This window comes from Hippoglossus stenolepis, chromosome 1 (genome assembly GCF_022539355.2).
Source record: "Hippoglossus stenolepis isolate QCI-W04-F060 chromosome 1, HSTE1.2, whole genome shotgun sequence".
Classification (NCBI taxonomy): Eukaryota; Metazoa; Chordata; class Actinopteri; order Pleuronectiformes; family Pleuronectidae; genus Hippoglossus; species Hippoglossus stenolepis.
Window position 1 is genome coordinate 9,290,367 of NC_061483.1, and position 19,452 is coordinate 9,309,818.

Below are 19,452 nucleotides of genomic sequence, written 5' to 3' on the forward strand. Positions count from 1 at the left end.
TTGTGGCTTTTGTGGAACTGTCATTACTTAATTCATCTCCATGTTTTCACTAATCCACAAAACACATTTCCCATTTTTCGAAGGCAATCAATCAAGTTGACATACTGGCTCCATATTTATTCCAACACGGCACGACGATGGAAAAAAGAACTGACGACAAAATGCAGCTTAAAAACACTTGAGGTGACAACATCGCTTCTGGATTCTCTCAAATTTGCCTCAAATATAAAGAGTAGAGGGTGGAAGAAAATGTTTCTTGACTGCTTGCTTGTCTACAAAAAACAAATATGATATATACAAAAAAAAAGAAAAAAGATGAAGTTATGATGCTACTTCATTGTTTGAATGCCCCCTCCTCACCCCCACTCCCAACAACCCATCTCCCCTCTCCACTCCTCACTCGGCCCCTTCCACCCTCTCCCCTTGTCCCCCTGCACCCCCGCCCTTGCCCCCGTCCCGTCTCCAGCCCGCACCTCTCACCCATGTTTTATTGGGGTCAGTGCCGCTACATGCAATGTTAAATCACCGAGGGTGTGATCTGCTTTGTGTTCTGATCATTTGTGACAGATGAGGGTGCTTTGTGTTCAGCACGTAGTCCCACTTTCTTTCCTGCTAACCGTCCACTCCCCCCCCTTTATCATTAGAGAGAAATGTGTGTGTGTGTGTGTGTGTGAAAGACGGGCAAAGTGGCGCTGTATGTCCTGACATGACAACCCCGGAGGGAGACGAGTCCTTGTCATTGGGTTGTTGTGTCAAGTGACACACGGGCTGCCGCTCTGTCACTAGCGTGTGCCAGTGTCTAAACTAATAGTTGTGATAATGGCATTGCCAGCCAAAACCGCCCTCCAGCAAAGAGCCGCACTTGACTTGAAATGTGACTGCCATTGACTGCTCTGCCACTGGGCCCCATAGCTCACAGAGACTCTGTAACCCTCATCGATGTAAATCTTTCTTGTATATATGCGATGTTTCATGTAAATTGAACTCCTGGTAATCTTGCCTAATGTGCTGTGTTAAACAATAATGAACTTGTTTTTCATTCTTTTTTATTTATTTGTCCCCCCCTGCTTTTCTCCTTTTTTTTTTTGTCATTGCTGGGTATACATATATTACATCTGAAATAAACTCTGCCAATTATTCCGTACAATGCAACTCCTATTCTGTCTTTAAAAGCTTTATTTGAACAGTGCTATTCTACCTTTATAATTTCATAATAAATGTTTCAAAGAGACGGTTTCTTTCCTGTTTTTAATTTGTCTGTTTGTTCTCTTGTTGTGATGTTGTGACAAGACTTAATGTATGAACTGGAATATGCCGCTATGTTTGAATCTAATCAGCATTTGTCCGTAAACAAGTGCTTCGGCGTACTACAACGCCAGGTTGTGTGTTTTTTAAGAATCTAAAAGAATGTCTGGTTTGATTGAATCCCTTATTCGGAATGAGGCACTCGAAGTCACTGAGGCACGGCCGGTGTCATAATGCGCTCACAGACAGTGAAATTTCATTTTAAAGTTAATTTAAAGGGGACATCGTTTGGTAGGGGGAGATTTTTTTTTCAACTTTCCCTCTTAAAAGACTCACACATGTCGTCCTCGCGTCTGCACGTGCAGCTCGGAGGCAGAATGTTGAGTTTATAACCTAACTGGCCTAAACACATGAGAGTCAATGGGATCAAGTCAGCAGCTGCTCGCAAACATCTGTTGTGGACGTAGTCAACGTTTTAAAACACAACTCACATCCACATGTTGTCATTGACAGATTTACTGTGTGTGATGTTTGTTTTTCTCTGTGCTGGTGGTGGAGGGACGGTTTCTGCACATCTTCAATATGTATAGTAAGATACAGGAAAAAAAAGAGCCACAGTTTTTTTGTTTCATTAAAAACTGGATTCTTCAATTCAGCTGTCTGAGGGAGCCATTCATGTCGGTGTCTTCCAAAGTCTTTTAAATAGGAAACGCCACCATCTCGTACATTGGAGTAAGATGTGATATCTTCACAAGCAGTAAAAACACAGGAAGAATCGTTACAGCCACAAAGTAGAAGCACTCAATAGTTTGCATACCTCTGCCAAAAGTCCCCTTAAATACAACTGAGCTGCACCAGATTTCACACACTCAGAGAAATCAGCCCATTCAAATCCTCCTTCTGATTTTCTTCATCAAGATCGATGAATAGAAAAAACTGAAAATATTGAAAAGTGCAATGTGGAAGAAAGTGAAATAATTCCCGGATCCACACCAGAATTGAATGGGTTCATAACCGCATCATTCCACCAAGTTTCGAGGAAATCCGTTCAGTTGTTTTTCTGTGACTTTGCTTAAACAGACATACAGCCACCCAACAAACAATGGACAGAGGTGAAAACGTAACCTCCTCAGCGGAGATAATAACTCTTTCAACACGAATATCGGCATAGTTTTATACCACAAGAAACTGGTATATTCTTACTACATGTGGTTAATTGTCAGACATAATGTCCATAACATTTTTTTCAATGAAATGTCTACTACACCCGGACTTCACTTTATGGTAGAATCTTAAAACTGTGTCCTTGACTGCACATTTCCTTGTGTATGTTCACTTTTGCACGATTGAGATTGAATTCTGATTGGTTGAAGCCTGCATTACTCAGCAACTCTTAATTTACACATCTGCAAGAATTCATTCAGAGCCAAACAGCAAAAACCTGCATCTTAAAATCCCAGTGTTAATCTTGTTTGCACAGAAATAGCAAAAGTGAAATCATCACCTTCGTCATCATCTTCACCATTGTCATCTTCACCACCATAACAAACAATAACACTGTCAACATGTACTGTACACCGCGGGTATGTATGAAGATAGTGAGAGAACGAAACACCGTTGTTAACACCGTTTCTTTTCCCCTTTTGCAAGAGCTGACTTTTTTTGTAGTGGCACTCTCAGTTTTGTTAATCTCCAGCCACCTTCCATTTTTTAAGAAGCATAGATGTGTCACCTCTTAACTGGTTTTTTCGCAGAAAGAGCGGAGGGAAGAGTGTGGATTTCAAAGTGCCACGCCAACACATCTATGGAAAGTAGACCTAACTCAGCTTAATCTGTCCACTCCGTTTGAAAGCCAGAAGCGGAGCTTAGTCTGCATTTGAGTGAGGACGAGGAGGGGGCGAAAAAAAAAGAAAGAGAGGATAAATAAATAAATAAATAAATAAATCCAGGCTTTAAAGTTTGACCTCATCTATACGGTCACTTTCAAAAAGCTGTGTGCACTTACTGACTGGAATTTGAAACCTGACTTCTGACCTAAAGTATAATCATATTTCCTCTTTTCCCAAAAAAACGATGGGAAAGCCGTTGCTAGTATTGCATCCGTGAATATTTTATCAGGTTGTGCCGTCAGCGTCTCCCAACCTCATGAGGCCAGTTGGGACGGTAAGACTAAGATACCATGGATCTGTGGAAATGCTGTGCTATCACTGAGTTTGGTGCATTTACTGTGGCAGCTTTGCTTTTCCCCTGCTCTTGAGTATATTTGCAGACTATGGTCTCGGATGTGACCTCCACATGCACAGTGTGGTTAGTGAATATGAACAGTCGTTCCCTTTTTTCCTTTTGCAAAGCATTTCTTCAATTAACACGCCGGTGGCACAAATGTAACTCACACGTTTTGCCAATGAGAGAGCAATTAGTAGATAGCAGACAAGACAAAAGTCTTTTCTCACAAAGAGATTGAAACTGAAACCCCACAAGCGACCAGATGAATTGAATTCCGTGTAGATGTTTCACAGGAAGCCTGTGTAGGCACAGCGATGGGCACGCACCGTCTTTGTAGCACATTGATAACCCCCTGTGTTCACATTGTTCTGTTGTACAACTTTGTCATCGAGGAAATTGAGAGCACATGACAGAACATGACATCCACTCCCACGATTATCCACACAGGGGATGATGTCATGTCACATGTCCTTTTTTACCTTGTTTGGAGAGAAACCAGACCGATCCTGTCCTTGGTCTCCCCACCCCGACTCAAAGCAGCCCTTGTTTCATTATGCATGGCCATTACCCACTGGTCTGTATAATAAGCCAATAAGCGTGATTGATTGATGACTCATAGGTGGTCAAACACATGATTCACTTTAAGCATTCAGATCTTTAACTTAAGTAAAAGTAGCAACGCAACAAGGTAAAAATACTCCTCGGTAAACGAAGTCCATCATTCAAAATGTTACTTAAGTAAAAGCACGTTATTAAAAACAGCATTAGTATGCAGGAAAGGCTGTTGTAGGAATATGATTTATATGTGATCATTATTATGGATGCACTGACGTGTAACTTTTTACTGTTGTACCTGGTTGAGCTGAAGCTGAATTTAACTACATAATATACTGTTGGCCCCGTTTAATCTTCAGCGATGCATCATCAATCTAATAATTCGGCCAATCTCGTACATCTTGAGAACCGTTCATCTTATCGGCTTCGCACTTAGCGTGTGTATCGTTAGACGTCCAATGAAGTGCAGTGTCGATACGTTCAATATTAATAAACAGGCGACCAGCGCTTTGTAGCAGCGGCGGCGGCTGGGACACATCAACGCCAGTGACGTTGTTGATCACGGCAACGAGCGCGTTCACGACGGCGGCGGCTCCTGTTTGGGGTTCCGCGTACCGAGCTGAGCTTCATCCAACTTTGAATAAACAGGTGAACGGCTTTTTGTGCAGCAGCTTCGGGATTCTGTGGACTGAGTCCTGCAGCTGGTCTTTACTTGCTGCAGCTCATTTATTGCAGGTCACTCTTACAGTTCCAGGAGGAAAGCTGCAACCAGCATTTCCACAGGCCGAGCAAACAGCCCATTCCAGTCAGGCATTATTAAATCAGTCGAAGTTTAAGAATAAAGTAGCATAAACAGTAGTCGAGTGAATGTACAGTACTACTGCGCAGTTTTGGAGACAGTATGTAGGATGCAGCTATATTTATCTGTGCTGGAAATAAAAATCTGTAGCTGCATACATTTACAGATGATATTGAATTGCTGCTTAGACACAGCGGAGACCTTTTATGTGTTGAAAAGATTAAGGCCCCAAATTGGAAAAAAAAGTCCTGTTGATTGGTCACACTGTCAAAAACAAAGGTCCCTGTAAAGTGCACAGTAGGAACAGCATTTCTATAAATATGAGTGGGGGTGTTTAGCAAGTGGCGTGTGCAGCTTTTCTGATGATGTGCACAGAGTTAAGAGGTTAAAGCCGAGATTGGGAGCAGCATTATAATCATCTGTAATGGTTTTAAGACACTGTTATTAAAATTATAATGTCCTTACATTGTGTTTAATGCAGTACTACCATTACGGAATGGAGGCAATGTACTGTATGAGGATGTCTTAAATACCATGTACAGTGCCGTTTTCACAGAGTCAGATCAGACCCCTGTTATAAAACACAAAGTAGGAGAATGAGGAGAAAAAGTCAGGATAAAACACATTCAATTCTTCTTGGTGATTTGATATCTTCGGTTCCAGGTGAGTTATGATGAACATTTTAGAGATAAATCCAGGAAACAACAGGAGATACTGAATCTCTAATGTGATGTTTCTGTTACGCCGAATAATTGACTCAATTTGGTTTTTACCGAAGATGTTTACATATGCGTTTATTCCCATATCTTTCCATATGCTTTTTGAGCGCTTCCTGGGAGCTGCACTAAATTACTCATCTTCCCGACACCATTGCACTAAATTAAAAACAGCATCAGCCACACACACTTGAAGAGGAGCCCAGGAGTTTCAGCTTTGTTTTTATTTATATATTTCATAATTTCTTCTGCTGATGCACACGCTGTCACATTTCCCTCTAATGACAGCGTGGTCTAGTTCCACTGACATTTTCCTCTTGTGTAATCTCTCCCCAACCATTATCTAGTCACTCATATTTTTTCCCTTTTGGGGGTGGAAATAAAGAAAGGTGAGTGCATTCCTCAGATTTAATCCCCAAATGGGTTTGAGTCAAGTCAAAGAGAAGAAACTATTTTCATTTCCTCCCGTAACAGCCCAGAATCCTCCAGGACGGCAGTGAAATACAGAGCGCTGTTGCAGGGAGACGGGGGGAGGGGGGAGCCCATCCACTTTAATGTATGGATAAGAGCCTGAGGCAAATGTTGCTTTGCTTTTTTTCTTCTGCCTCCAGGGACAGACTGAAATATGCATAAAACCTCACCCTAAAAGAGAGAAAAGGCCTATAGGTTACGCAAGTGAACTCTTGACCGAAAGGTTCCCGGCTCCATCCGTGGACATGCAAGATAAATTAGACCGGGGGAAAACAAACCACCACTGAGGTGCCCTTAAGCAAGGCACTTAACCCCTTCCTGCTCCAGTGGGGTTGTTCAGTGGAGAAGGCTGTTGTTGAACCGGGCAGCTTGTTGTGAACCCGTGTGAGCACGGAGCAGGATGTTCCTGGAAGAGAGCATTTGTTCTCGGTAAATCTATCCCAGATAAATAACAAAAAACACTCATAGCAAGAGGAGGAGACGGGCACCGAGCTGTACTCTCCTCCGATATATGATACTTGAACAGGATTGAAACTAAACTGCTACTTCTGAGCTGTTTGTGCTGTTAAATATGATATTTACACACAGTCCTCTAAGGACTGTGTACCCGGTTCCACGTGGATTCTCACAGGGAAAAACAACACATGACTCAGATTTAAAGTGAGATATATGATTGCATGGGGATTTTCCATTGAAGCTTAAGAAATACAAGGGACATTTCATACTCATTATTAATGTTGATGTTATTAATAACTTTATGACCGTGAACAGCTTGTATCCAAAAATATAATCTAAATAAACCTGAGGTCCGTGACCCCGTTTTAGAGTACATGCTGGCACACACAGGATTTGCTCTGTTGGCAGTTAATTAGTGACTTAATGTGTTCCCTTAAATAAAAGAAACACAATTGTGAACAAAGTAACTGTATAGGGTGTATCTCTTGCTCCAGATGAGAGCTGTAGCTGACTTGGTATTAGCACTGGGAGGCTTGATCCTTCCGATTGAACCGCAGCAGATCATAGAATCAAGTATAAATTATTCCCCCCTGGTAGATTGAACGAGGCCCATTGATTAATTGGTGTTAAGACTGATTATATATTTCCTTAAAGCTGTCCTACATCATTAATAGATTCCCTTCATCACAACAACAAAGAGCAACAACTCTGGATAGCGTGCGCTTTCCCCTCCGACTACAATGAGCGATATGAAGTGAATTAGCAGATGTATAGCGCTCTTCAGGGAGCTAATTAGATAAGAAGTTGTGATGTATGGCTGCTGGAAGGATGTGTGTCAACCCACTCCTGCTCAATGTATAGACTGCAGATTTGTATTGATTGTATGCTTTGTCTTGTGCCCCGGGCATCAGCATGCTACAGTGTAGGCTGCGTGCCTCGCCTTTGTCTAGTGAGTGGAGTAGATAAGGGCTGTGATAAATCTGCCCGAGAATAAGCTGTCATAGAGGTGCCTCACATGGGAATATTTAACGCAAACATAAAATATGGCTTGTATGTTGTTTTATCGTCGGGGGTGTAAGAAGTGGCAGGGTTTTAAAATACCCTCCCCTCCTTATTTTTTGCACTTTCCATCTCTGCAACCCTCACAAGCACAGACGCTGCACAGTCCTGCAATTCTTTGTTACAGCAAAATAAAGAAAAGAAAAAGAGAAACAGGACAAGAAGAGATGCTCGGCACAGAATGGAGAACCGGCACCCTAGCACCACTCGGCAATACGCAGAGGTGTAAAACATTTGGCTAGCTTATTCCGATGAAATGATTTAGTCCTGGTTGTGCAGAGTTAGCGAGAGCTGAATCAAGCAGCGTGATGGGGGGGAGGAGGGAGGAGGTGAAAATTGGTTTCCCCTATCTCGCAGCGCACATAGAGACCCAGCATGGTTTCCTCTCTCTCCACAGACTCCCCTCTGACGATAACGGGGCCTGATAATGGATATATGCACCCAGATTTATTTTCTATTTCCTGCCACAACTGCTTTTCCAGGAAAACTCTTTCCCTTTTTTTTTTTAAATGTGTGAGTTAGTTATGGCGGCTTTCAGTTGTGATATTCAGAAGGCAGAGCGCCAGTAGCAGAGCAAGTAGGGGAACATTTGCCATGCAAAAAAGATAAAAAAAGCAGGAGGATGCTCTTTAGAGGGCTGCAGAGAGGCTTTAGATGTGAAGGAAGGGGGAAGGGGGATCCGTCCTGTTGATTTGTTTGCTTGGCTGTCGGTCCACAGAGCTTTTATCACACTTATCAACAAGATCATGCATGAATCTAATAATAGTCAGCAGTGGATCTTGTCGCAAGATTTATTGAGGTTGTTGCCGAATCAAAACGAGTGATTATACATCACATCACAAGTTGAAATCAAAGTTCAAGTTTGCCAAAGCCTTTCAGACAGTACAACGATTGACTCGGACACGACTGGATGTAACACCGCCGCCCCTTGTTTGCCCCTTTTTCACCCTCGTCCCTCTAAGTCTGTAAAAAAAAAAAGAAAAGCTGTGGCTCTGTCCCGTCATGTGACATGTGACCCGCTACAGGCCTGGTCGGGTGTTTCAGTGTCCCAGAAAGCGGCTCAGCCTCTGTCCCGGGAACAATAAGGTTCCTTCAGCAACTGTGGATGCCCCAGGCCATACATCACATGGAATCCCCCATGAATGGCCCATGTGTGTGTGTGGTGTGTGTGTGTGAGTGTATTGCTTCAGCACATACAGTGTTCCACAAAGCTCTAAGAAGTTCACCCATAGAGATCAGTGGCCGCTTTGCTCTGGTCCATAAGTTCACAGCAGGAAGCATATGTGTGTGTGTGTGTGTGTGTGTGTGTGTGTGTGTGTGTCCACTTATTAATAGTCCCAGCCTCTGGCATGATATTCATTACCAGAGCAGGAGGGAGGGAGTTTAATGTAACACGGTGCACAGATTAGACGGATGAATATCTAGGGTGTTTTGATCTTTGATTTTCAATTATGTTTTTGTTTTGACCAAAGAATGGTTTTATTGATTAATAACGGGCGTGTGGTCTGTAGAGCATCTGTTTTTATGTCATGATGCAAGTTTAGGATGAAACTCGTGGTGTGTGCACTGCAAAGAAATTAGAACGTTCCAGTATTTCTGTTGAGTCGAGAACAATTCTCATGCTGTTGCACTGATCTTCCTTGTTGCGTCTTGCTCCAGCAAACAGATACACACATCAAATATCAAACAAAAGGGATCTGTACCAGACATGAACTCACCATATTGGCAAAACTGTTTTTCTTGTTTCATGAAGGCCTGTGGAAGTGTTGACGGCTCAGCGTGAAACCAAATGAGTTGTTAGTTTCAGGCTACAGATGGGCTGTGAAGTTGATGCTAACCCACACAGTGAATGTCTATACGCTATAGGCCGCCATTCGTTTGACTGTGCCTAAAATTCAATAGGACCTCATGCAGGCATTTTATAATCGCATCTTTGCACACTGACGTCGAGCTGTCTTAGTAATATAACACGTGTCCTGTGCCATATGGGAAGAAGCACATCACATGGATTCAATCACACTGCACAGGCACATTGATATGCTACATGTCAAACGTTGTGTGTATTTATATTTTGGTGATATAAGAAATTGGGACTATAGAGATAGCAAGGCTGTCACTTTTACCCCAAATCAAGTTTTAACTAATTTGATTACATTTCGTTTCCCCACGTCAGATGACGATGAATCATTGACGTTGCTCCGCTCGGCAAAAGAGCTTTACCTTTGTTTGTTAGTTTGCTTTCTACGACTTTGCTATCTACGGTGTAGAATTCAAAACAGTTCTATAAGATGATGGACAAATACAGACAGTCGAACAAGGCAGATGAGCAACAGGCTAAAAACACAATTGAAAAAGTCCCAAGATTCCCAAAGCGTCCAAAGTTACAATAATCAAGGTCGATAAAGAATCAGAGGTCAAAAGGAACTGTTAATGGCCGAACAGCTGGTCTGCCAGGACACCAAGGACAATCTGGCAAACAGGAAGTGAACCACAGGTGGTATAAATACAAGGACATCAGATTGGATTATTGAAAACAGATGAACAGGAAAATCTGGCGGGAAAATTAACAATAGCAGGAAGTACAACTAACTGAAACGCATGAGGAGAAGACTCGACAAAATAAAACAGGAAATGAAGTTATGTACAGTCCATAGTGTCATCAATAGTGAGTCATGACACAAACGTTCTTCTCAGATGCTTTGCTCGCTAGCGTCCTCCATTTTTGTTGCAAAACAACGTAACACGACTGGCTTACTTTACTTGTTGGATGTTTTCCCCCATGTTCGAATGAATGTTAAATTTCCTACAAAAAAGGGACAGCCCAAAGAGATGATAGTATCGGTTAGTCCACCATTTTGCTCCACACATGGATGAGTTTGCCATTCAATTTATAGAGCTACTCAAAGTCCCCTGAGGATGAATCCAACTGCCTTCTGGTCTAAACTTTCCATTAACAGTAACAACAGGTTGACATTTTTGGCTTTTACATGAACTTCTCATCAAGTATTCAATGGATTGGCATGAAATTTGGTGCAGATATCCAAGGTTTTCACATGATTTGTCCTGATGACTTTGGCGATCTCGGACCTTTCCACTAGTGTCAACATGAGGCTAACGTTTGTGGTTCAAAATAATATGTTCTTTTTTCACTCAGGGTGAATTATTGTCACTTTGGTGATCCGCTGATGTTTCATTGCACCATCATCAGCACTTGGGTTTATGGCTAGAGACGGCCTCTGCTGTGTTTATAGAGCTAAGATTAGAAACTAAGATGGCTAACAATGCAAGTATTAGTCTCATGGAGCCACATCGATCTCCACAGTCCTGTGTCAGTGCTGGAGAATGGTCTGGCTGCACCAGGAAAAAACTTGATAGCTTGTTTGTATTTCTTTAACCAATCAAAATCCTCTCAGGTAGCACTAAGCCTGGGAGGTCCTTGAAATGGCCACGTCCCCACAAAGAAAATGCTACGAAAAAACAACAAACATTTGACTGTGTGATTGCATGATCCGAATCTTTGTGAAAAGCTCTCAGCGTGTAGGTTACTGGCTTAGAGGTTGTTGTTGTTTCCTGGAGCAAAGGAGATTTTTTGAAATGGTAACAGGCCCGTGGAGAGGAAGGAGGGAGGAGGGGAGGAGGGAGGAGAAACTGACGCCCAATGGCAGCCTTACACAGCCCACATCCGGAGAGTCAGAGAGGAGGCGAGCATTAATCCCGTCATTAATCCTGGACTTCAACTTTACCAGGTTGCTTTCAGTGTTGAAATAAAATGGTCAAAACGAAATATATTCCTAAAACTGCCACATTATCCACTTAGTAATGAAATATTGTTTTGCTTTTCCTAATATTTGATATATGCATAATCTTGAAAGGAAAAAGTAAAAGCAATATGTGATGCTGTTCAGCACCTGGGTGCCTGCATTAGGGCTTCACAAGAATGAATCCTTTCTTCTCCTCGTGTGTGTGTGTGTGTGTGTGTGTGTGTGTGTGTGTGTGTGTGTGTGTGTGTGTGTGTGTGTGTGTGTGTGTGTGTGTGTGTGTTGAGGGGGTGTGGATAGGTCACCGCCTTAATTGAATAATTGACTGGAAAAACTCGATCTTTCCAGAAAACACAGTGACATATAAAAATAAATGTAAATCACTGATTTGGAAAACCAGTCAAATTGTCAATGAACCCTGAGGCTCAAAAGAAATGGCAACAAGTATTTGTTAATTAGATGAAGGCTTCCTCCATCATTCCTCATTTCGGGGATAATAACGACGCACAGGTTTGTATTTAGTTTTTCAATTCCTTAGGCTTTAGCAAATGCCATCTCTAATTTTCGATGAGGATCTGGCCATGAAGGCCGTGGTAATATCAAGCACAAACAATCAATCCCGGCCAATCTCTTGAGGCCTTAATGGACTTGGAAAGAATATTAAGAGGTTTTGTCTGCAGTGAAGCTTTCTGCCACAGCAGTCGTCCCTCAGCTAATTTGTGTTTGTGTGCCAAGGGAGGCCACACACTGGGACTGCTGTAACAGGCTCTCAGTCCTACTTTCTGAGTAGCTGCTGCCAGGCCAACGAGCTCGCACACACACACACACACACACACACACACACACACACACACACACACACACACACACACACACACACACACACACACACACAAACATGCAAATATGTGCTCCCACATTTACAGAGAAAGACAACACAGGCTCCATTCTGCATTAGATCAAGCTGTTTTTTTTTTTTTTTTTAGTCAATGGCATACATTTCACATTGACAGCAATTATTTAATTCTTTTGTGCTTTGGTGACAATGTCAATCATACAATTGTCCATAATCCTAATTTATTTTGATGTCCCTGGTTGCTAGTCCTTTTGTGTGTTTGCAAGCGAAGGAAAAGAGATGGTGGTGTTTTGGGATGCCAGGCTGAATGTGGGGTAACCATGAAACTGTGGGAGCGGTGCCCGAACCATTGGGTGGGGGTCCAGTTGTAAATCTGCCTTTTGTTGCCACACATTGCTAATAAAACTAAAACCCAGCCTAGAAGTGTCACTGCCTCTTAGCTGTACCTCGCTGTTTTGCATAAGAAAAATCAGCGCTGGGAAATCTAATTAAAATGGGCTATTGTGGACCTCCGATTCTAGTTATTAGGTTTTCTGGAGAGCGCCCGTCTTTGTGGTATGAGATGAGAGGGTTGGCTTAAGATTCTGACTTAATACTAACCTGACATTTGTTTTGTTTTTCTTCTTCCTTTTACTCCTGTTCTTCTCTCTCTGTCAGTATTCATTGTCTGTCTCAGTTTGAGTGCAGGGACGAAATCTGAGGCTAAGTCAGGGACAAGCTCCTCTTTACATATTGTACATGTGGGTTTTTTTTGCCACCCAGTGATGAGAAATAAGCCAATTCTGCAATTATTTCACCTTTGATTGTTCTCCTTACCCTTCTATCTCTCTCTTCATCTTCCTCTTTCTTAATTCGTATTTTTCATCCCTGTATTTCCTTTCTTCACTGTTCTCTGTCTGTCGTCTTGGTTTTATGCAGTCATTTCATTCAGTCCTATGTATTTGTTCCCTAATTTATTTCTCTATTTTCATCATGCGCCATCTGCCTGTCAATTTCCCTTCACCTCACCATCTCTCTCTCCATCCCTTGTTTGTTGGAAGGCGACGTTTCAGCAGCCCAATTTAGCAGAAGGCCCCATTTTTATTCTCTTCTTGTTTTCAATATGCACTTAACCAAAGTGTATAACACAGTATATAACTATTTGATTTCACCCACCTGAACCCTCCTCTCTTAAGCGGCTGCTTAGCTGGCTGCCAATTTGGAGTTTAACCTCAGGAGAGGAAGACTATTGCCAAAGAGGCAGATGGTCAGAGGCGAAGGCAAAAGATGCTGGGAAATTCATCCCTCAACCTCGAGTTTCTTTGCCATACTGACCGTCCACTCTCTTTATTTCTGTGGTTTTATGAGTGAATGAGATCGAGAGGCATAGAGTAAGACACAGAGAGAGAGAGAGAGGGAGTAGAACGGAGGGTATGTGGGTGTGTTTGCAGGGTGGCAGCGGCAGCATGTGCACTCAGAGCCCTACTTCACAGCCTACCTGCATATTTTAAAGCCCCTCGTGCAATATTGCTTCGCAGTCTTCCGCTGTTGTCTGCCGCCGCTCTCGCCAATTTTCTGCCTCATTGTCATTCATGTGCAATCTGTTTTGTTTGCCTAACCTCGTATTCACACCGTCTCAGCTGAGCTTCTTCGTGTCCACGTGCCGCCAAGTGTGTTCCATGCTATCTTTTGTATTATCCACATCGCCTTGGTGATCTGCCACAGGACTTCTTTACATGCTCAAGGCTCTCTTGGCTCCTGGAGGTGTGTGTGTGCGGCGACACAAGCGATTAACGACCACGACAATAAAACCTTCCATGAGGTCTAACAATTGCACAATTGCTTTCTTTGCTTTGCCTTGGTGTGCCTTTTTTAAAGGTATTCAATTCGGCACAGATAACCTGTACTCTCGCCTCATGGAGAGATTTAGCGGCAGTAACTTCACCGTTACCTTTGCACTGATTAAAGACATGATTTATATCTGCTATTTTTATTGCGTGTGACCCAGCAGTAAACCTCTTAATTGTGCACCAAGCACACTTAGCCATACTCCATAATCTAGTCCCTCTTAGCCACATCTTACTGTTTCTAATTAGCATCAGCAAAGTGATCGTATCTCCCTCTGACATCAGCAGGCATTTTAAACTAATGTATGTAAACCTTTAAAAGTCCAGTGCAATATAGAAGATATAGACGATGTGAAAATGGCACTGAACCAATACACTCATGTACAGTTTATCACAAAGAACTAATATTTTTGCACTTAGGTCCTGATTATTCTTAATGTAGCCTCATGACAGTGGCACGTTTTCTCTTTTGAAAAGCGGCATCATTCAGGGAAAACACATTTTTACCTGTTTATTCCACAGTCTCGGTGCAAGATGACTAATTCATAAATAATGTTTTTTTTCTTTTCCATCAAATGAGAAATAGTGCTATATTTAAAGGTCCAGGTGCGATTTGTCATACTGATCCTCACATAAGGATGAGATGCATTATCACCCTCCTGGTAATTACACACTCAAATATCTGGGCCTGTACTTATTTACTCTGCCTTATTATAAATGTCGCGGCAGTTGCTGCTCTGCTTTGCTGCTCGTGTCAGAGCTTGTGCGGTTTCCAGTGGTAACTAGGCAGAAAAAGGCTCATTATAACCCCACTGAGTGAAAATTAGCCCCTCTCTCTCTCAAAAGTGCACTAGGCTCCTCTTATCTGGACAGTCCTACATATCTGTTGTCATGATAATGGGCCTCTTCTCTGTGAGTGGGGGTGGTGGTGGTGGTGGTGGTGGGGGGGCTCTGTATAGGTCCTTCTCTGGCTGAGAACGGTCAATGTGCAAGGATGTGTGTTTGTCTATTCATTCCTTTGCATGTGCATGTGTACGTGTCCGGCCGACTAACTGCTCCCCCTAATGATAAAGTATGAATCATTTTGCGACGTGGACGCGCATATAATTAAGATGCAAAGCTAAGTGTGACGGGGGATACATGGTGATTCCTCATCCCTCCTGTTGGTGTATTTTAAAAATCCGCTGGGTGCTGGTTGTACCTTCATCTTGACCTTTTTCTCAAAATGTAAGTTGAGGCTGCAGCAGGGGCGGATCCTGGGGTGGGGCCAGGTGGGCACTGACCCCAGCTGAAATCTGATTGGCCCCTGAAATGTCCCTGTCCTGTCAGTAGTCTTTTTCATTAAATGAACAAACCACTTACTAACAATGCTAACAATAAATATGACAATTTGTTAAGAACTTGTGCTGCATGATTTTCTAATTATATTCTATGATGTGTATATATATTATACACTATAGCCCAGAGCCCTGTCTAATCTTTCCATCAAAACTTGTTGGTCCAAATCCATCACATCATGTTGATCGTGTCATAATTTTATGGACAGGGGTGAAAATCATCATGTTCAATAACCACCCAGTCACACATATACTGTAAATCACTCTCATTACTGGATCATAATTACTGTGTGAACTGTGAATCATTTTCTGCCACAAAAATCCCACTTAAGAGCAGGCTACTGCTCATTACTGCCTGTTTAATTATTTTCATCATAAGAATGCTACAATCCTGTAAAAATAATGCAATGCAAATCCCAAACAAATAAGCCCCTGCACAATAATACCTCAAACTAATAATTTAGGCCCGCTCAGTACTCAGAGTCATTCATAGGTCATGGCCTGGAGTGGAAGAAAATGTTAACTTCCAGATTTATTTGAGTTAAGATAAATTTCTTAATCCTACAGAAAGAGAGAGAGAGAAACTCCTGTTAAAGTCCTGGCAGTTTAGTTTTGCTAATGCTGTCTACAACACATTCTTTATATTTGACATATTCTGTTAAATTTGGCATTAAAAGTAAAGACATCAAATTCCAGCTACAGGAAAAATGTAGGCTTGTATGTTAACTTTGTCAGATTGTGTCAAGATGCTTTTTGAAATGGGTCATTCGACATGTCATTCAAAAATACAATAATACCTGTAATACGAGAGCACCTGTATTATATGCTCCATATTTTACCAAACAACTGCTTCTGACAACTGTGAATTATCCACTGAGAACATAGGACTTGTGACGTCGATTTGCTACTGGTTCCTCATCTTTGACCTTTTTGAAAAAGCACCTCACCTGTCACCAGTAGACATAAGTGTGTTAGTAGTACGTGGAATAAAGTCTCCAAATAACAGGAACAGAAATATTCAATGATCTATAAACTCAGAGTCTGGGGGAATTCGCAGTTGACTGAGTATCAATTATTTTAGGAAACAGATGTTTAAAAACTCTGCACACAAGGACCACAGAAAAATCCCAAACCCCTTTCGAAAACCATCAATTTGAGATTTCAGTCAAATTATGAAGTTTTTCCTCTCAAGAGTCTTAATTGCATTAATGTCAAATTCTCATTTGGAAAAATATAATTGGGGCAAAAACAATTAAAATTGTATCGTTCATTAAATAAACAAATGTGCTGGAGCTTCGAGTTTTTCAGAGTAACTTGCCCGTATATGCACAGGCAATATTAACACCATCTTGCATCTAACTCATTTGGTCCGAATACGGTTTCACTTCTGTTAAAATGGAGCAGTCACTAAGATCAGTGCAAAGTGTGGTGAGCACAAGGTCAATGAGGATTACTATTTTCCATCAAACGGGCGCAGCGCGCAGCACCGTGGGGCTGTGGAGTGCAAATTGAAGGGGTGTGGTGATTAATCATTGTGTCCTCACCCAGTTTGCATAAGTGGCTGCGGTGGTGTTGTGCATGTAGAGGTGCGTGACAGCAGCACTTTTAGTCAAAGAGCAGCTTTCCACCAAAGCACCAACATCTTTACTGGGTTGCCAAAAAACCCCCCAAATAGTCAGACGGTGCGTGAAAGGTCAGGGAGACCAACCTGTATCAACCTGACGCAGCTTTCACTTGTCTCTGTGCTGCCACAAAAAATAGAAACTATAGCCTCCACCAGCGCTGCCAAGAACACAGAGCCTTTCACTTTGGTTGACTTTGTCTATGTTGGTTTGCAGTTTCTGTGCCTGGGCTTGTGTGTGTGTCAGTGCAGCAGTGTGTAGTCTATGTGACACACAGGTATATACGCTGTAAGAAAGCTCCAAGACTTTATATACCCACTTAAAAATGTGCAAGGATACATAACACTATAATTTTGTGATTTATTTGTGATAGTAAGTTTTGCTGCAGTGACTCTTCGTAAAACTGCCGTAAAATATATTTTGCAGGGGAAAGGCATCACCTTCATTCACCTGCATTTGTAAAACTCACCCTGCACGCTCTTTGTGTTACCAAGGGCAGTTGGGTGGTTTCCCATGGGAAGCATCTGTGTGTGTTTGAGTGAGTTGTACTCATGGCGTATCACTCCCACACACAGGAAATAATGTTTTTTTTTTTTTACGTTGCACCGTCCCACAGATGTGGCAGCCCACAGGGATTTGTCCTGGTATTTCTGATGACCTGTACAAGACTGAATCATGTGATGATTTCCTCCCATGTCTCGTAGTGGGCTTCAGGAATACCAGGACAGATCCCAGTGGGCTGCTGCATAAAGGTTTTACTGTCCCTCTCTGCCTCTTTACCAGACCACGTGTCTTTCGGGACCATGTAGTGTACATGTAAGGCCAACGGGTGACCAGAGCAACCTACTGGTTTGATTAGAGAAATAGTCAAAACACCAGCTGAGACAGAGGACGTCTGTTTGTGCTGTTATTCAGCAGATGATCAATAGATGTTTTGTTATTGTATAAACACACAAACAAGTACATTGATTAACCTCAAAATAGAACTCCAACAATCCAGAAACGTCTTAAAACCAGGTTATTTCCATCAATCACCTTTCTGCTCTCTACTGTCGGTAACAAGCTAAACACGTTCAGCTCCTTGGAGACTTTTCTTCCTCTTGCTGTACCTTTTGTTTCTGTGTTTGTGACCAGCTGTGACAGAAACACTGCTCGGCCTGAGCTCCTCTTTCTAAGCCCCCTTTTAAAACTTACAGCTTGTTTCCTAGGAATATATTCATATTACTGTCTGTCCAAATGAATAGACTTCAGAAAATCCCATCGCAATTATACTTAATTCATAATTAATGCGGAGCAGACTGGGGACCTAATTTACACTTGCTCATTGTCAGTTTCCCTGCATGTGCTTGTCATTCTGCATAAGAGTAAACATGGCTCGCTTTGGAGAGAAGGTGGCATCCCTCCACCATTACCTTGGCTCTGGGGAGCTGTGTACCGTGGCACGCAATTGTGCCATTAGATGATAAAAACAAAAGGAAATGATCTGACTACCCGGTTACTGCAAACAACAGGCAGGTGTGTGCAGCTGTGCTAACAATAGGGAGCGCCTTCTTATCGTGTCGCATAGGCAACACCCTCACAAATACGACTGACACCTTAACTTGGAGATGATGGAGGAGAAATCAAAGACTTAGTTCGTCTGTAAGTCGATTCCTCAGAGCTCGTGATTATAACAAGACCTGAATGCATCCATGCACGTGCATGCGAGTGGGTGTTTATGAGCGTTCATCTTCCCATGCGTGAGTCGGATGCGACTGTGTGTGTTCGAATGTGTTCGAGTCCTCAGGAGTGTCACGGCGAGATAGTGTGGCTCTTGATCGCCGTTGTTTGTGCCGCGGTGCCGTATTGTGCTGAGCTGTGCTTTATGTGCTGCATGCAGTGATAGGGTTTGACGTGCCGCAGCCGACGTGCACAGACAGAGGCTGCTTTGGAAAAAAACACACGGTATTAGTCCAATCACAGCGCTGGCAGTCAGGCTGACACTCTGAATTTGTTATTCTCCTTTATTCAAGCCCCAACACTCACTCATATCCTGTCCACGAGCCACTTCTGTTGGATCAGACTGATCCGCCTGCACCCTGTCACAGGCTGGCGTTCAGCGCGCTCGCTCCAAAAGCTGTCAGAGCGGCGGCGGCAGGCAGGGACCGGTTTTGAATTGGAACCAGTTTTGACCTTTACTCTGCCTCTATCTACACCAGCCGGTTATGCATAGGTCAATACCTGTGTGCACTGTTTACAGCGCGACACACTGGAACAGGAACTTACATGTGTGACTTAGCTTCACAAACATAATGATGCAGTCACTGTGTGAAATTAGTTTAATTGCAGGAAATTCTACAAGCCATTGACTGTAGCTCGATATATAACAGGGAGGTTTATTTTTATGTGCATTTGTAATCTCATCGCAAGCACAAGTAGAGACATATATTTAGAAAACATCAAACATGGGCATTGCAAGATAACTTCATGTATTTAAATTTTTAATAAATGTGTCAGCAAAGTTCTACAGGGAAAACTTTTCCTGAT

At 42.5% G+C, this 19,452-nt stretch overlaps 1 protein-coding gene across 4 annotated transcripts in view; it reads left to right on the plus strand.

Annotated features, from left to right (window-relative positions):
• LOC118113167 (protocadherin-9) overlaps window positions 1-19,452 on the plus strand; it is a 196,100-nt gene that overhangs the window by 10,200 nt on the left and 166,448 nt on the right. Inside the window, exon 3 of one of the 4 annotated variants that reach the window (XM_035162648.2) lies at window positions 84-439. The exons of the other annotated variants lie outside the window; for them this stretch is intronic. Coding sequence (XP_035018539.1) covers window positions 84-182 — 99 coding nt within the window. The 3' untranslated portion in view covers window positions 183-439. Of the gene's footprint in view, window positions 1-83; window positions 440-19,452 lie in introns of those variants that run through there. 4 annotated transcript variants of the gene reach the window in all.